General features: G+C 37.4%; 1 protein-coding gene across 1 annotated transcript in view; it reads left to right on the top strand.

Annotated features, from left to right (window-relative positions):
- sos1.S (SOS Ras/Rac guanine nucleotide exchange factor 1 S homeolog) overlaps positions 1-17776 on the top strand; it is a 73604-nt gene that overhangs the window by 11844 nt on the left and 43984 nt on the right. Inside the window, exons 2-4 of the mRNA XM_018265164.2 lie at positions 13285-13410; positions 15850-15981; positions 17550-17714. Coding sequence (XP_018120653.1) covers positions 13285-13410; positions 15850-15981; positions 17550-17714 — 423 coding nt within the window. The remainder of the gene's footprint in view (positions 1-13284; positions 13411-15849; positions 15982-17549; positions 17715-17776) is intronic.

The following is a 17776-nucleotide window of genomic DNA, read 5'->3' on the forward strand; positions in this document are numbered from 1 at the left end:
AATATTGGTGTGTAGGCAGCCATCTCAGGTCATTTTGCCTGGTCATGTGCTTTCAGAAAGAGCCAGCACTGGATGGAACTGCTTTCTGGCAGGCTGTTGTTTCTCCTACTCAATGTAACTGAATGGGGTTGCAGTGGGACATGGGTTTTTACTATTGAGTGCTGTTCTAATGATGGGTAACGGACGGTCTGATCGCGGGACCGCAGCAATGAACGGGATTTTTAGTCCCATCCGATCGACATCTGGCCGACTTTCTGCCAGATCTAAAGGGGAAGCACGTTGGGGGGGCCCATACACTCGGTCTGTCGGCAGCTTTTATCGGCCGTGTATGGCCACCTTAACTGAAGTTTATCAGAGCACAAGTCTCATGACTGGGGGCACCTGGGAAACTGACAATATGTCTAGCCCCATGTCAGATTTCAAAATTAGATAGGAGCAGCATTATTAACTGAGGCATTTTGAAAAAATGCTTTCTCTGACAGTATCCCTTTTAAGATTGTTCAGACAGCAGGGGTTAAACAGGAGATGCAGCTTCATAAAATAAAGTTTTCAAAATAAAGTATAATTATGTTTAGCTGGCTCTTCACATCAAGCGTTGTACTTCATGTTGGACTGCCCTAATGTTTGCAACTATTGATAAGTACAAATATTAAATTAATAATTTTATTCCAGATCCCCCTGTTTTAGAAGAAACGTCATTAATTATTTACTGCTGGAACTAGTGCTATTTTCTAAGCGCCACTTTTCTAACATTTATATACAGTACCTTGATTTTTACGTTTGCGAATGTTATCAATAGTGAAAATAAGAGGTTTAAAATACGGAAAAAAGGGCAGATGCATATTTTGCCATGGTTCTGTCTAAAAATAATAAATTCCAATTCATCTGCTTTACATTTATTACATAAAATTAATGCTGCACTGCTCAACCCTTGTTATTAACACCATAAAACTTGAGTTTTTAAGTAAAACAAACCATTGTGCTTCTATCCTTTTGGGTACTTAATGAATAAGTTGCTTTAACACATGTCCCTGATTCTAAATACATTTTTCCTGGTACCCTGAAAGGAGTAAAATAGGTGTTTTACTGTATTTTAACAAGCATATGTCTTATCTCTCCTAGTGAAACTCTAAGGGGCAGATTTACTAAAGGGCGAAGTGATTAATGCTGGCAAAGATTCGCCAGCGTTACTATTATCAGGGACTTCCCAGATTTACTAACGGGAGCAGGCATCGCTCCGCTAGCGAAGGAGATAGACGCTAGCGGTGATTCACACTAAATCATCTTCCTCATTCTTCTGTTACTTACATCATATTTTTTAGTGGAAAAAGTTTCTAAGTCCAAAAAATGGTGGCGTCTTTTCCTTTTTTCAGAGTGATAGCCTGCAAAAGTTTTTTTTCGGGTAACCGGGTTCCCTCATACATTTTCTAACATATTGAACTTAAACTATACAGTGGGCTCATGTGTAGGGCATTATAACAACTCTTTTTTCTTTATTAAGGTTCCGTGGACTTGTGTAATGTTTTGTATTTGCTGCAACATATAAATCCATTCAACTTTATAATTTCCTGTCGTATGCAAATTAGCCTGACCTTTAACGAAGTTGCCATAGGCAGAATTGAACGCAAAAATTTGCCGGCGTTCGGCGCCCTGAACGCAACTTCACATTTTAGTGAATTATTTGGCACACATGCAATCATCTCCCAAATGGATGAAAGGCTGTCCTGGCAGATTGATTGATTGATTGCTATCAGTGCAGTAAATGTTGGGGCACATCGGCGATTCATGGTGTTCTAGGTACACACTATTATAGACTATTACTGCAACCAAAAAAACTTGGCATGACAGACTGGATAAAAAAAAAAACAATTGTATCCATGAGCACTAACACTGACTTTAGCTCTGACAAAAACATGCACCTGGATAGTGTCTTCAATATTATGACTGCAACATATATATATTGGCATTGACATTGGCACCATTTAGCCAGGAAAGCTGCTGAGTAAAAGTGCAAGCACTTTACATATATCAGAATGATCTTTCTGCATGTATTTATTTTGAGAAAGCATGCATATTTTCCAATTATTTACTCAACAGCGCAGGTAGCTTGTAAGCACGATTGACTCTTTGCTGTTCTATTTTTGTGCTAATTAGCAAACCCTACTCTGTGACCTGCTTTGTGACGTAAACGCTGTTGTTTACAGTTCTACTTGCGTGAATTGTACTAGAATTTTTTAAGTACCTGGCACTCATTATTGTGTGTCGGTGTATGTTTTTCCCCTCCCTGTCCAATGTTTCTGGAAATGGAATAAGTGTTTTGTGACATAAATACATTCTGGAAAGCATTTACTTAGACCAAATGTTTGCAAACACTCTGCAAAACTCTAATTTATGTATATATGCAGGAGGGTTGGAGGGTTGTGCTTACCACTATAACAAATATTATGCAGGATTTTAATGAGGGTATATGAGGCCATAAAATGCAAACAACCCACTGCATTTAAAGCGATGCTTGAAAGTTTGTGAACCCTTTAAAATTTTTATATTTTTATATGGATGTGACCTAAAACATCATCTTCTCTTCCAACAAGTCCTAAAAGTGCATGAAGAAAACGTATTTAAACAATTAAACAGGCAGTGAGCATGCAATGGCTAGGGAATACCCCCCATACGCTTCTGGAAACGATTAGTAGACCGAGCACTCCCACTAAACGTTGCAGTAAGTGTTGATCAGTCCTGCACATCCACTCTGAAGAATTTAGCCTATTCCTCCATACAAAACAGCTTCAGCTTTGGAGGTTGGTGGGTTTCCTCTCATGAACTACTCACTTTAGGGCTTCCCACAACATTTCAATTGGATTAAGAACTTTGAATTGTCCATCCCAGGATAGAGTCCTGCGTGGAACCAATTTCTAAGACCTGGACCCAACCCGAACCCGCAGCCTGCGATCTGAACCGCAACCTGCAGATTTACCCACTTTGATCTGCTACCCGACCTGGACCCACAACTGCCTGATTTGCAACCCGCCGACCACCATCAAACAGGAAGTGATGGTGCTGCAAACCGGAAGTGACATCATCAAAAGTGGGCGTGGACGGAAACAAGTTTTGTAAAACTTTAGAAGGAGTAAAATATACACAATATTACAGAAGATGAGACCCGCAACCCGACCTGTGACTCCGCAGACCCTCGTGTATACCCGCACCTGAAAATCCTCCCCTCATTCAGCAGGGTGCCCGCTTTTTTTTGCGGCTAACCTGCGGGTACCCGACACGGGACTCTATTCCAGGACATTCACTTTATTCTTCTTTAACCATTCATTGTGTGTTTAGGATTGTTGTCTTGCTGCATGACCCACTGTCTCTTGACATTCAGTTGCCGAACTGATGTCTTGACATTTTCCTTTAGAATTCTCTGGTACAGTTCAGAATTCATTGGTCCATCAATGACGGTGAACAATCTGAAACGAACTGAACTGAAAAAAGTTTTGGATGGTGAACAACCCCTTTAATGCTTTTAGTCTAGCTTTCCACTAAATGTGTACTTTTGTTTTACTAAACTATTTCCTATTTTCAGGGGACCCCATCAGTAATCATGCAGCTCTATTCTTTTAAGTTAACAGGACCCTGGGATGTGGGCCCTGCCATTAAGTAAAATGGAGCCCCAATAAAATACAAAATCCTGTGCACATATGGCGGCGCCCCATATCCACTCCAGCCTCTCTGAAATGATGCCAAAACTCTGCCCATGACCCACCAATCACTCCCACTCAATTCATATTCCCTTTTGTGGCCCACAACTCACACTTGTCCATCTTGGGAAGCTACACTACCACATTGATGGTAGCCCTGCCTGTTGTACATGGAAACATCCAAAACCTTCAGCATGCTTTTACTGAAATAGCTTGTAGTGTCATTTTTGGTGTGTTTAGGATCATTGTCTTCTTGTTGGAGCTGGATCCCCTTTCAGCTTAGGCTGACTGTTATATATTGGCATCCAGAATTAGCTGGTATATAATTGAATTATTTTTAACTTCACATACAATGTTTGATGTTCCAATGGCTGCCACACAACCCCAGAGCATAATGGATCCATGCCAATTTCTAACAGTTGGAAAGGTGTTTTTTTTTTTTTTCCATCAAATTCTGCCCTTTTTTCCTTAAGCCAAACCTTTGGTGATTGTGGCAAAATTTAGATTTTGACTTCATTAGTCCACTGCTCATGTTTCCAAGATGCTGCTTTACATACCTCAGGCACTGACATTATGGACCGGGGAAATCATAGAAACAGAATTGATGGCTTCATTTTCAGATCCTTATTTGGATAATCTTATTTGCTTGGATGCGCCCATGTTTTCGAGCGACAGCCCAATGTTTGAGGTGTCAGATTTTATTAGGCTCTGCAATTGTCATCAGATGAATACTCTTAATGGCTATTAAGGCCTAATGGGATAATTAATGCCAGGAACTCTGCAAAAACTGCACTCCTGCAACAATACCTTTTACTCCTTTTCTAAGTACAGTCATGTAAGTTCTTGTTCCTGCAATGAAGCCAGGGATGTCTCTGACAAACTGTATATTTAGTTAAGGGGCATCTATCAATATAATCGTTTCTCTTACCAGAGGTGTGGGCTGATATTTTGTCAGGAAAACCCTAGTAGACTAAGAATGTGTAAAGCGATTGGCTGATATAGCTTTTAAAACCAGCATCCACTTCCTTTTTGTCATGGTCCACAGAACACTGTCTGTTTACACACATACTTATATACACACAAAACAGGATACTATACTTCACAAGCAAAGTTTAAAAAAAAAAAAAGTATTGTGCAAAAGATTTTTCACCCCACTTATAATTCACTTATAAGGGTGCACAGTAATTGATGTGAAAACAGAAAAAAAACATTTACAAATGGTTGGAAGAAGAAGTATTTATATCAAAGAACAGTGTTTGGTGTAAAAAAAAAAAAAAAACGTTTTTTTTTGGCTTTTTTTAAGAAGTATAATTTAGCCAAAGGGGATATTAGGTTTTCTTGATTATGGAAGTACAAAAATTGTGCCGGTTTCTAAGACTTTCGTGATGAGTAATCTCATCTTCACTGAAATGTTGTTATAAATAGGATATTTCCCATGAATTATTTTGCAGTCATCATTCCTGCCTTATATATTTAGAACAGAGTGATCTGTTTCTGGTTGTTTTGTGTACCCGTTTGTTTTTTGGGGGTTGTTCCTCATATTTCATGTTTATGCCCTTTACTTATGTATCTGTGTTTTGCAAAATTGTGTATCACATCTAATCAGCTGTGGGAATACTAGCTTGATTTTTACACTACTCGGCCTATTTTTGTACTCTTTGGGGCAAATTAATAAAAAAAATATTGGCAACATCTCTTCCTTCTTTTACTTTTCTTCCTAGACTATTACAATCTCAACCTAGTAATTATAAGCTGGGACATCTGACATCTATTGCAGCAAAGTGTTTGTTTTGAATGTTTATGGGATCACATCCAAGATAAAGTTCTGGTGATTAGCATAAATAGAAATCTAGCACAACTTTATGAAGGACAGATCATGTTAAACTAATTTAATTGCTTTTTATGATGAAATAAGTGGAAATAAGTGGAAATTTGGGTAGTGGGGTAGCCATGGCTGAAACTAGGGGTAAGCAGAAGAGGCACCTGCCTAGAGCGCAACAATGGGGGGGGGGGGGTTTGAAGGATCTTCTGCCTACCCCTGCCCTGGTTGTAGCAGTTGTGGTCAGCTTGCATTTTTTTTCATGCAGCAATCTGAACTAAGGTACTGGTATTATTGTTTGTACATGGATAGAAAACTGGCTAAAGGATTGTGTAGAGAAGGAGGTTAATGACATGGGGGAGCAGTTATAAGTGTATTGTGTTCTCAATTACACAAAACTATGCAGGACAATTACATTCATCTAGTATTTGTTATACTTGTAGGGGGATCTGGACAAACTTCTTATCTACTGGCACATGAGATTCAGTTTTTAAAGGGGTTGTTCATAGTTTAGATAACTTTTAGTATGATGTAGAGCAGGGATCTCCAACCTTTTGAAACTGTGAGCAACATTCAGAAGTAAAAGGAGTTGGGGATCAACACAAGCATGAAAAATGTTCTTGGGGTGCCAAAAAAGGACTGTGATTGGCTATTTGGTAGCCCCTATGTGGATTGACAACCTACATTGAGGCTCTGTTTGGCAGTGCACCTGGTTTTTATACAACTAAAACTTGCCACCAAGCCTTTAATTAAAAAATAATACCTGCTTTGAGGTCACTGGGAACAACATCCAAGGGGTTGGAGAGCAACATGTTGCTCACTAGATACTGGTCGGGGATCACTGATGTAGAGAGTGATATTCTGAGATAATTTGCAATTTGTTTTAATTTTTTATTATTGAATGTTTTTGAGTTATTTAGTTTTTTATTCAGCCGCTCTTCAATTTACATTTTAATCTGGTAATTAAGGCCCAAATTACCTTAGCAACCATGCATTTATATGAATAAGAGACTGGAATATGAATAGGAGAGAGTCTGAATAGAAGGATCAGTAATAATTAACAAAAACAATACATTTGTAGCCTTACCGAGCATTTGTTTTTTTAGAAGGGACAGCGACGCCCACTTAAAAACTGCAAATAATCAGAAGAAAAAGACAAATAGCTATAAAATTATAAAAAATAAATAATGAAAACCAATTGAAAAGTTGCTTTGAATTGGCCATTCTATAACATAATAAAATTTACCTTAAAGGTGAATCACCCCTTTGATGGAAGGTTATGCCCTGGGCATTTAAATAATATGCAAGCCAGTTGTACCCTTAATGGGACGAAGTGCACTAGCAAGCAAGGAACAAGGTATTGTCTTGCAAAAAATGGGTATAGATTCATTAGAACATAGGAATTCTGGAGAAAAAAAGCCAAGGATTGCTGAAGCTCACCCATTGACTTTTATAGCAAAGCTAGTATGCCAGTATGCTGATCAGGTTCCTTTATCCTTACTGTGGCTCATCCTTTATCTTGTCTCCTCAAAATGCTTTTTACTTGGAAGAGAGGCAAATTCTTCCCCTTTACAAAGCAATGGTAGGAGCCCATCCTGAATATGAAGTGCAATTTTGGTCCAAAGTAGAGCAAAATTAACCGCAAAGAGTGAAAAAAGGCAAAATAGTTTGAGGCAAAAGGCAAAAATATTTAATTCTAAAAATGTATGTGAAACTGTTGATCTGGCCTGCAACAAAAACACTGTGGTTAAGCTGCACCTTTATTTATTTATTATTTTTTCTTTTTGTGGTTGAAGCCACATTGTGTGTAATCACCTTTCACACACTGCCTTATGCAAAATCGTTGTTTTTCTAAATAGACTTTACATTCATTTCACTATAACCTTGGGCCACACGTGCAACTAGGTTTTCCACTGTACCTGTAGAATAGCTGATTTAGCTACTTCCAGTAAAAATGTAGACAATGCAAAGATGAAGAGCCATTAAACGCTTAGTATCTCACACATGTGTATAGTTTTCAATTTTTTACTTTTTTTTTTTTTTTGGTAAGATGTTCATGCAGCTTTAACATTTTTTCACAACCCATTATAGTAGTTGAACCAAAAAACTTGTTTTCCAGCTGTGTTCCTCATACCTTACTTAACAGACCTATGAGAAGGCGATGTCATTCCTGGAATTGCGTCCGTTCATGTGACCTCCCATAAGTAGACAGTTGTAACCATAAAAACCACACAGAAGGAAAGATGAATAAACAAATTTGCAGTGTGTTCCTCCTCAAGCTTCTGTTGTGTTGTTTTTTTTTAAATGAAATTCTTCTTTTTCCTCTCGGTTGCAATATTTTCAGAGAAGACAAGCACTAATCCTGGATTTTTAGCTTTATTATTCAGCAAAGTGGCTCTTCAATTACAATTACAGAAGGGTAATCGAAACAGGAGTTTGTTTGTTATTGTTACATTGTAGTTGCAACTTTTCAGCTGCAATTTTAGTATGACACGGTAATAGTAAATTCATAGCGTTAAATTTAAACTATTATTTCCTGATACAAGAAGTAGTTCACCTGGTGCTGTTCTATGACACCCCATGCAGCCCCATAATTACATTTATTTTGTAATGTTAAAGAATGTGTTTGTTTACTCAATGTATCTATGCAGGGAAGATTTCACACTTGTCTTTACTGGTTTTATTTTCCTTTTATGCTGTTTAAGCATAAAAAGACCATTAACACTATAAAATGGAAATGTTGCAAGTTTGTTTCTGTTTGTACAGCACCTACAATTGTTGTTTTATATGAGAGGTTTTTATTCTGTAGTTTTATTCTGGCATTTTGCCTTTGTTTATGTTCCCTTGTAAGAAATGAAACCACCGTGTCATCTGTCATCTAAAATGTGCCATACAGTCCAATTTCACCCAAGGCTATACAGGTATGGAACCTGTTATCTGGAAACCCCATGATCCAGAAAGCTCTGAATTATCGACCATCTCCCATAGACTCTATTTTAATCAATTCAAATTTATTTTTAAAAATTACTTTTTTCTAAATAATAATAAAATAGTACTTTGTACTTGATCCCAACTAAAGATGTACTTAAACCTTATAGGAGACAGACCAATCCTATTGGGTTTAATTGATGTTTTAAATATTTTTTTAGTAGACTTGTATATACAAATTACATAAAGATCCCTTATCCTGAGCATTCTAGATAACAATTCCCAAGCTTTAAAAAGAGAATTTTTATTTCACTTCGCTCACATCGCAACACTTCGCCAGTCTTAGATTCGCCAGGACAACGCTAATTCACGAAAATCCGAAGTTGCGTCCAGGGTTCCGAAAGCTAGCGAATTTGCGCTAGCGATAAAACGATAAGCAGTTCGAAGTTACGCTAACGATGCCTAACTAGCATAAGGCGTGCAGTTAAAGTACAATGGACGTATATGTTACAGCAAATACATTACACTACACAAGGCCAGGGAACCTTAATAAAAGAAAACAGAGTTGTTCTATTGCCCTACACATGTGTCCACTGTATAGTTTAGGTGCCATATGTTAGGAAATGTAGGAGGAAAGGAGGCTACCCCAAAAAAAATTTGCAATCTTTTTAAGCCTATAACCCTGTAAAAAGTAAAAGAGGCCAGCATTTTTTGGGAAAAATTTTCAACTATTTTTGAACAAACTCCTATCTACTTTATTGCACTTCGCCTGGTCTGAGCTGGCGAAGTAAACTCTGGCGCAAGAGGTAACGTTCGCATCTTAGTGAATTAGCGTAGTTACGTCCATTCGCCAGAGCGAAATTTGCCTGGCGTTAGCGTGCAAAGTAGCGATAGAGTCTATCTCCTTCGCTAGCAAATTTACGCAAGGGACCCTTAGTAAATCGGCGAAGTGGCAAAATGACGTCACGCTGGCGTATTTTCGCCAGTGTTAGCCACTTCACACTTTAGTAAATTTCCCCCATAGGTTTCTAAATGTCTAGAAGATGACAAAAAAATCAATCATATTTCCTTTATAAACAGAGATACAGTATATCAGAAAAATAATTGTATCAATGCATAAAAATACAACTGATCAGTAAAATTTCTTGTCTCCTGTACCAAATATGTACCAAACATGTTTTATGGAGATTTCTGACTTGTAATGCTCAAAAACTTCCTGTTTGAGGTGTAATGAGGCAGTTGGCACCCCTTTGCACATCTGGTGGCAATGCTGCTTACTTGTTCCTTTCTGGAAGATGGTGTTTCAGGTTATTAAAAAGGTAGAAGGTGTTGATTTCCCATTTGACCCTGCTATTGGTCTTTTGTCAATTCTGCCCGGTCCTGTGGCTCCATATAAGAGATCTCTAGCAGGATATTGTTTGGGTGCTGCCAGAATGGTGATACCCCATCATTGGAGATCAGCAATCACACCTACGCTCACAGAATGTTATACAGAAATGGGCTCAATTATGCGCATGGAGGAACTCTTAGGTTTTGCACAGGGTCGACAAGATAGTTTTGTGAGGACATGGTCCACTTGGGTAACATTTATGGCAGCCATGCCTCCGATATATCCCACCCGGACTGGGGGCTACGTTTCCCACAATAACTTCACTGGTACCTGCATAGATACATATTCGGTATTATGACAGACATGTGTTTTTGTTAGGAATTGGCTGAGCACCCTCTCTTCTACTTTTACTTCGCTTCCCTTTTCTTTCTTCTTGTCTTTGTTTTTTCCTTTTTTTTTATATTATTATTTCTTCACTGGCTTGAAGTATGACTGAATCCTATTGATATTATTTATTTCTATTCTTATCTCGGTACTATTGTACAGCTTCTCAGGTTAATATAAGAAATACATAGGCATGTAATACTTCGTGGTTCACAGACCAGGATTGAATTTATCTGGTGAACGCCTAGATTAGTAACTGAGATAATGTGTTTACATACTTAACGTGATGCTTTTGCTTCATTTTTTCGTACGTTATTACTTTAACACACTTTGGGGCAAATTCACTAAGATTCGTAGTTGCGCCAGGCGCAACTTCGCCGCACTTCGCCAGGCGTAGTTTCGCCAGCGCTCCGCAAATTCACTAAAATCCGAAGTTGCACACAGGGGTAGCGTAAGGTTGCGAAGTTGCGCTAGCGTTGATTCGCTAAGTGAAGCGAAGTTACGCTAGCGAAGGTTAATTTGCATACGGCTCCAAATTCAAATTTCAATGGAGGAATACGTATTAGCACTACAAATGCCTAGAAAACCTTCAAAACATCAAATAAAAATTTTATTTTGCCCTACACATGTGCCCACTGTCTAGGTAAGTTGCCATGAGTCAGGAAATGTAGGGGGGAAGGAGGGGAGCCCTAAAAAATTTTTCGATCTTTTTCAGCCTATCACCCATAATGTAGAAAACACGCCAGCATTTTTTGGGACTTCGAAAATTTTTTGACTTTTTTAGAAGCAATCCCTATCTACTCTATTGCGCTTCGCCTGGTCTGAGGTGGCGAAGGAAGTCTAGCGTAAAAGGTAGCGTTCAGTACACTGCGCGCGTTAGTGAATTTGCGTAGTTACGTCCGTAGCGAAAATTCGCCAGGCGTAAGGGTGCGAAGTAACACTAGCGAATCTACGCCAGCGTTCGTTAGTGAATTTGCGAAGTAACGAAAATACCCAACGCTAGCGAATTGACGCTAGCGTTCGGCGCTTAGTGAATTTGCCCCATAGTATGAGAAATTATTGGATTCAATGTACTTGCTATGTGAATATTTTTGTTTCTTCCTTTTTCTGTATATGAAAATGCTTATTTCTTAAATAAAGAATATACAAAAAAAAAACTTCCTGTTTTACCTTACCAGATTTCCAAAGCACCACTCCAGAAATGTGCATAATTTAGATTTCCAGGCCAAAAATTCCACTAACTGTCGGGTTACCCTAGGAAACCATACATTTTTAAAAGATCACATTCTGACAAATCCAAAATGTGAACTATTCCTTTAAATAAAACAATAAGCAAAATATATGTTCAGCAGAAGCCCTGCTATATAAAGTATACTAGACAAAATTATCCGTTTGCATAAAGCCAGCAGATGGCAAATCAATCTGCCATCTAATTATTTTTGTGGTAAACAGAGACAATCTGTCTAGTATATGGCATTTTAGTAGGCTAACTCTTTAAATAGCTTTTGATACAGTAATGCAAATTATTTTCATTCCAATCTATTTTTATTTTATTTTTATTTTTGCTAAATGTTATGTTAGATATAAAGAAATCATACAAATAGAACGATACTCCTGCGTACTAGGCACTGATCCTGGACACCATGTGAGGACACAAGCGCTTATGTTGAAATATCTGCTTTATTAGAACAAACACACAGGGGGAATCTTGCGGTGGGTATGCTGAGCTGACTTACGCGTTTCTTGCCGGGTCACCCGGCACTTCCTCAGAGTAAAGAAATCAGGCCATCCTATTTTACCATACCTATATGGGGGGTATACCCATATAACCAGGGCACAAAGGGCATTTACCTTAATAAAAGACAATTTTGTTTCTTTTATTTCAGAAAAATAAGCTGCCCATAGCTGATCGTTGATACTAGTAACTGTTGAATCCTTGAGTCCTTGAAAGTTGTGTGTGAATTTGCAAAGTAAATATGTTGAGGAGAATAAATGTATCGTTCTTCAAACCTGATACAGTGGCATTCAAAACTACTTTGTGTTATGGAATGGGCAAGTGGCTGATAAGGGTGGGTAATGTATGCTGCCTAAGACAGGAAAAGTACCAGACGCCTTATGACACATGGGGGCAAATTTATTAAGGTTCAAATGGTAAATTCGAATTTCCAATTTCAATTTTCGGTCAAAACTCACAAATTCGAGTTGTGAAAAATCTGAATATTATATTTATCATACCTTGACCCTGGAAGTAACTCAAGTAGGATAGGTCGAGTTCATGTAGAAGTCAATGGTAGAGGTACGCGGTTGGTCAAGTTCGGGTCAACCGCACACCCCCATTTGCGGGTGGCAGGCGGGTCGAGCTCTTCTTCCTGCTTTCCCCGCCTGCCACCTTACACTTCCAGGTTCTGGTTAAATAGCCGCGCGCCTGCTCGCCCCGCCCCTTTTGTGACATCATCGGCAGGGCGGGAAAACCAGACACTAGTAGAGGTCCTTTGACCCATTTAAAGATATTAATAGCCTTCCTGACATTCAAGTTTTTTTCAGAAAAAAACTTGATTCTAAAAACTTTGAATTTGATTCAAATTCAATTTGAGTTTTCAGGTTGTTAATATTTGCTCGAATTTTAGATTTTGCATTTTTTTCTTAAATAATATACTATTCAAGTTTCAAGCTCATTCAAGGTAAAAAAAACTCTTATCACTCAACCTTTGGAGTCCATACTCCACATAAACAAGGGGGTTACGGTAATTTATCTATGTGACTGTGATGTCCAAAGGAGATTTATATTCACCAAATTTATCTAACGAGCTTGGTCTTGTAAAAAATAGACTAATAATGTTTATATAAGTATTATATTGCAAGTTACACCTTTGTGACCTAAGCAGTTTAGTTTATGGGTGTTTTGAATGCTATATGTTTATAGTTGATATAAAACAAGCTTTTATTCTCTTAAAGGGGTTGGTTTACTTTTTAATGTAGTGTTCATTTATGTTAACCTTTAGCATATGAGAGAATGACCTGTTTTTGGCAACTTTAAATATGGTCTTCATCTTGTGTATTTCTTATTAATTATTCTTGTTTCCTAAATTGCTACTATTGTAACCCATATTAATATATTGCAATCCTTTTAGGTTCAAGAGCAAGTCCATCCCAACCTTTCATCTGCTGAAGATGCACTCCAGTATGTTGAAGAGTTAATTCTGCAGCTGCTCAGCATGCTTTGCCAAGCGCAGCCCCGCAGTGTCCTGGATGTTGAGGTACTTTGAAATAGTTTATATATTGATCTCGTCATAAAAATACCACTTAAAAATACTGCATTTTTATTCTATTTTCAGTAGCTGCAGTGGTGTACACAATTATTCAAGGTCTATTCTGCAGCAAGTATATTTGGAACAAGTATCATTTATGCTTTCACTTATATTTTTCTAATAACCATAAATAATCTCCCCTATAAAGCAGACATGTCTGGTGATTGGAAAGTTACAATACTGTATGTGCCAAATTTCAAGTAACCCAATTAATGCCAGAAGAATAAGCTTACAAAAAATAAACAATATTTTCATCTACAAAGAAAACAATAACTTGAAAATTAATATTAGTTATTCCTTGAAAACAAATCTAATTAGTATATCACGTTTCACTTGAGTATATCTTAGGGATGCAATGAATCCTCTATCAAAGATTTATCCTAGTTGCAAAATAGACGATTCGGATGAATTCTGCACCAAATCTAAACCCTAATTTCATGTGTCTTGGTGGCTCTATCTCTAAAGCTAGAAACAGCTAATGCAGAATCTTGGAAAGCTATTTTAGGAAAAAGACAAAATACTTTCTGGCAATCTCTGCTAACTTCCATCTTTAGCTCTAGATTAAGATATGTAATCTGTTGAGATAGGTGCCAAATATATATTTAATATTTGACTAATGCATAGCCTAAAATTTAGAAAAATGTTTGTATGTGATTCATTGTTGAACACCGTTCTAATGTTATTACAATGCTATCTTTAGGCTTTCGCAGTGTTACATTTTTTATGTCTGTTTAAATGTATGTCCTGAATGTTAAATATCCAATACACTGACCTTTTGGTCATTGGTTGCATAGCTACAAAGCCAAATCAGTCTTCGTAAACTTGTCTATGCCTAGGAGGTAATAAACTCTGGATAATATTCATCAATCTACTTTTGGGTATTGTGTGCTTACAATTGTGCTCATTGTGAAGACAATATCAGACATTTTTATCACCTCTGCAACACTTTGAAAAAGAAAAAAAAATTCTAAAGTGAAGTGTAACATTGTTTGTATCCCCTTTACTCAGATGCCAGTTTTAATACAGCAAGAACAATACAGGTATGAAACCTGTTATCCAGAATGCTTGGGACCTGGGGTTTTCTGGATAAGGGGTCTTTCTATCATTTCAATTCCCATACCTTAAGAGAAAGACTGATAAAAAATAGTGCAAACATTAAATAAACCCAATAGGATTGTTTTGCCTTCAACGAGGAATCATTATTCGTTCGTTGGGGTGTCAAGTGTAAGGTACTTACAAAAAAAAGTCTATAGGAGATGACCTTTCCGTAATTCAGAGCTTTCTGGATAATGGGTTTCTGGATAACGGTTTCCTTACCTCTATAGCTATTAGTTGGTCTGCTTTAAACTACCAGAACTAGTATGTTTGATAGCATGTGACCGTCATGTTCTGAGAAAAGTCTAAAGGTGGTCATACACGGGCCGATAAAAGCTGTCGACAGATCAATTTGACAGTTTATTGGCCCGTGTATGGGGCCCTCCGACAGGCCTCCCCGATCGATATCTGGCTGAAAGTCGGCCAGATGTCCATCAGACAGGACTAAAAATCCTGTTGAATTGCGGCCGCATCTGTTCATTGATGCAGTCCTGCGATCCGACCACCCTTTACCCTTCGTCATGATCCTATCGTTGGGCCCTAGGGCCCACGATCGGATCAGTCCGATATCGCCCACCTCAAGGTGGGCATATTGGGGAGAGATACGCTCATTTGGAAACATCTCCAAACGAGCGGATCTCTCAGTGTATGGCCACCTTAAGGCAACATTTCTCATCCATGTGCATCTGTGGATAAGCAATGGAGAGGTTCAAAAAATGCCAAATACAACTTCTCAGTGATGGGTATATGGGCCGTGAGTTGGCTAACATAATGTGGCAGCTTTCTAAAAAGAAGAATTATTATTGCATTAGTCATAGGTGGCCACGGATAAATTTAATGCACCAGATATGAGTGAGCTTTAATTGACCACATTTTTTCTTTTGCAACTGAATCATAAAAGAGAGGGAAACCAATACATTTTTAAAATTTAAATAGTAAAATAACAATTATTTTTTATGTACAATTTGAAAGCAAGAAGTATTTTAAATGTGACTTGTTCTTTATATTCTAAAAAAAAAAAAAAAAAAGCATTCAATTTACACTTTGCTCCTATGAATGGTATAAATCTGCTTTGCTGCCATACTGTTTGAGGCTTTCTTGTGTGCTTCTTTTGAAGATTATTTGACTGCGTTTGTCGCAAATACTTTCAATCTACAGATCGTATTTGTGGCTAATGTTAGCGTGATTTGCATTTTGCTTTTAAAATATATACATGTAAAATACTATTCATAGAATGAATGAGGTGGCGAAAGCAGTGGTATATTAAAGATGTGTGTTATTTTCTGCTCACAGGAACGTGTGCAGAAGAGTTTTCCTCACCCCATTGACAAATGGGCCATTGCTGATGCTCAGTCTGCTATTGAAAAGAAGAAACGTAGAAATCCATTGTCTCTTCCTGTAGATAAAATCCATCCCTTATTAAAGGTAATTTACATGCCAATCTATTAACCTGTCCTTTGCAGATACGTTTTAACAGCATGCCAGGCTTCATACTGTTGAATAATAATTTAAAGCAGTACTTTTTAGAACACTGATTTACCACCAATCAGCCGTAATTTTAAAATTTTGCCTCAAAGTTGTGCTAATCTTCGAAAACCTATCCTACTAACTAGCTGTAAATTCAGTTACCAAATTCAAAATGTTAAAGGAACAGTTCAGTGTAAAAATAAAAACTGGATAAATAGGCTGTGCAAAATATAAAATGTTTCTAATATAGTTAGTTAGCCAAAAATGTAATGTATAAAGGCTGGAGTGATTGAATGTCCAACATAATAGCCAGAACACTACTTCCTGCTTAAAGGAAAACTATACCTCCCAATCAATGTAGGTCTCTATTAAAAGATATTGCATAAAACAGCTCATATGTAAAATCCTGCTTCATGTAAATGAACCATTATCATAATAATATACTTTTTTAGTAGTATGTGCCATTGGGTAATCATAAATAGAAAATTGCCATTTTAAAAAATAAGGGCCGCCCCCTGAGATCGTACGATTCACTGTGCACACATACAAACCACATGTAAGGTCACATGAGCCAATTAACAGACAGAGTTCTGCCTTTTGCTTCCTCACTTCTTCCTGTTACAGTTAGTGTTGTAGTATTTCTGGTCAGGTGATCTCTGAGGCAGCACAGATAGAGTCACGAAATGGTGGTTCAAGGCAAGAGATGTAAAAGGGCAATATTTATGTAAATATATATTCCAGTTTGGTAAGATTCTTTAATATGTCATTCAATTTGATATAAACTATCTGTTGCTTAAGTATTCATTTTGGGGGTATAGTTTTCCTTTAACTCTGAGTTAGAGCAACTTGAAGGGGGGGGGGCACGTGGGACATATCTGTTCAGTGAGTTTACAATTGATCCTCAGCATGCAGCTCAGATTCAAATGCAACAAGTCACTGAGTGGAAACCAAGTGAGTAGTGATCTGGCTATTATGTTAGACATCCAGTCACTCCAGCCTTTATACATTACATTTTTGGCTAACTAACTATATTAGAAAGATTTTTTTATTTTGCATAGCCTATCTATTTACACAGTTTTTATTTTTATACTGAACAACTCCTTTAAGGGCTGCTTTATGAAATATCAAACATGACAATTCCCAGCTGTTCCAAGTTTTTCCCATATATTAAAACTTTTCATTACCGTTATGTAAAACTTAATAAACTGAAACATTTGTCATATTCGACAGACACGTATCAGTTTGTCAGTGTGCTTGGCTGCTTTGAACAAAGTTAGTTTTACCTATAGTTTCCTCATCACAGCTAAAATGACTTTTAAACTATTGTTATAAAGTTGCTTTAAATATAAATTAAGTAACTATATGAAACAGTTTTTTTTTTCCAGAATAAATATTGCACTTTTTTTTGGCAGTGAAGGAAAATCTATGGCCACATTATAGCACCAGATCATAAGCAAATATACAACATAATAATATGGGGGTGACTTGTAGCGTAATGCTTTCTTCTTTTTTGTCTTGTTTTCCAGGAGGTCTTAGGTTATAAAATTGATCATCAGGTGTCTGTTTACATAGTAGCAGTATTAGAATACATTTCTGCAGATATTTTGAAACTTGCTGGGAATTATGTACGGAATATAAGGCATTATGAAATTACAAAGCAAGACATAAAAGTTGCAATGTGTGTTGATAAGGTAAGTTATCTCTTATTTGTCCAGTTTGCTCCACTGTTGCTGATTTTTGATTCATGACTTTT

The sequence above is a fragment of the Xenopus laevis genome, chromosome 5S (assembly GCF_017654675.1).
Source record: "Xenopus laevis strain J_2021 chromosome 5S, Xenopus_laevis_v10.1, whole genome shotgun sequence".
NCBI lineage: Eukaryota > Metazoa > Chordata > Amphibia > Anura > Pipidae > Xenopus > Xenopus laevis.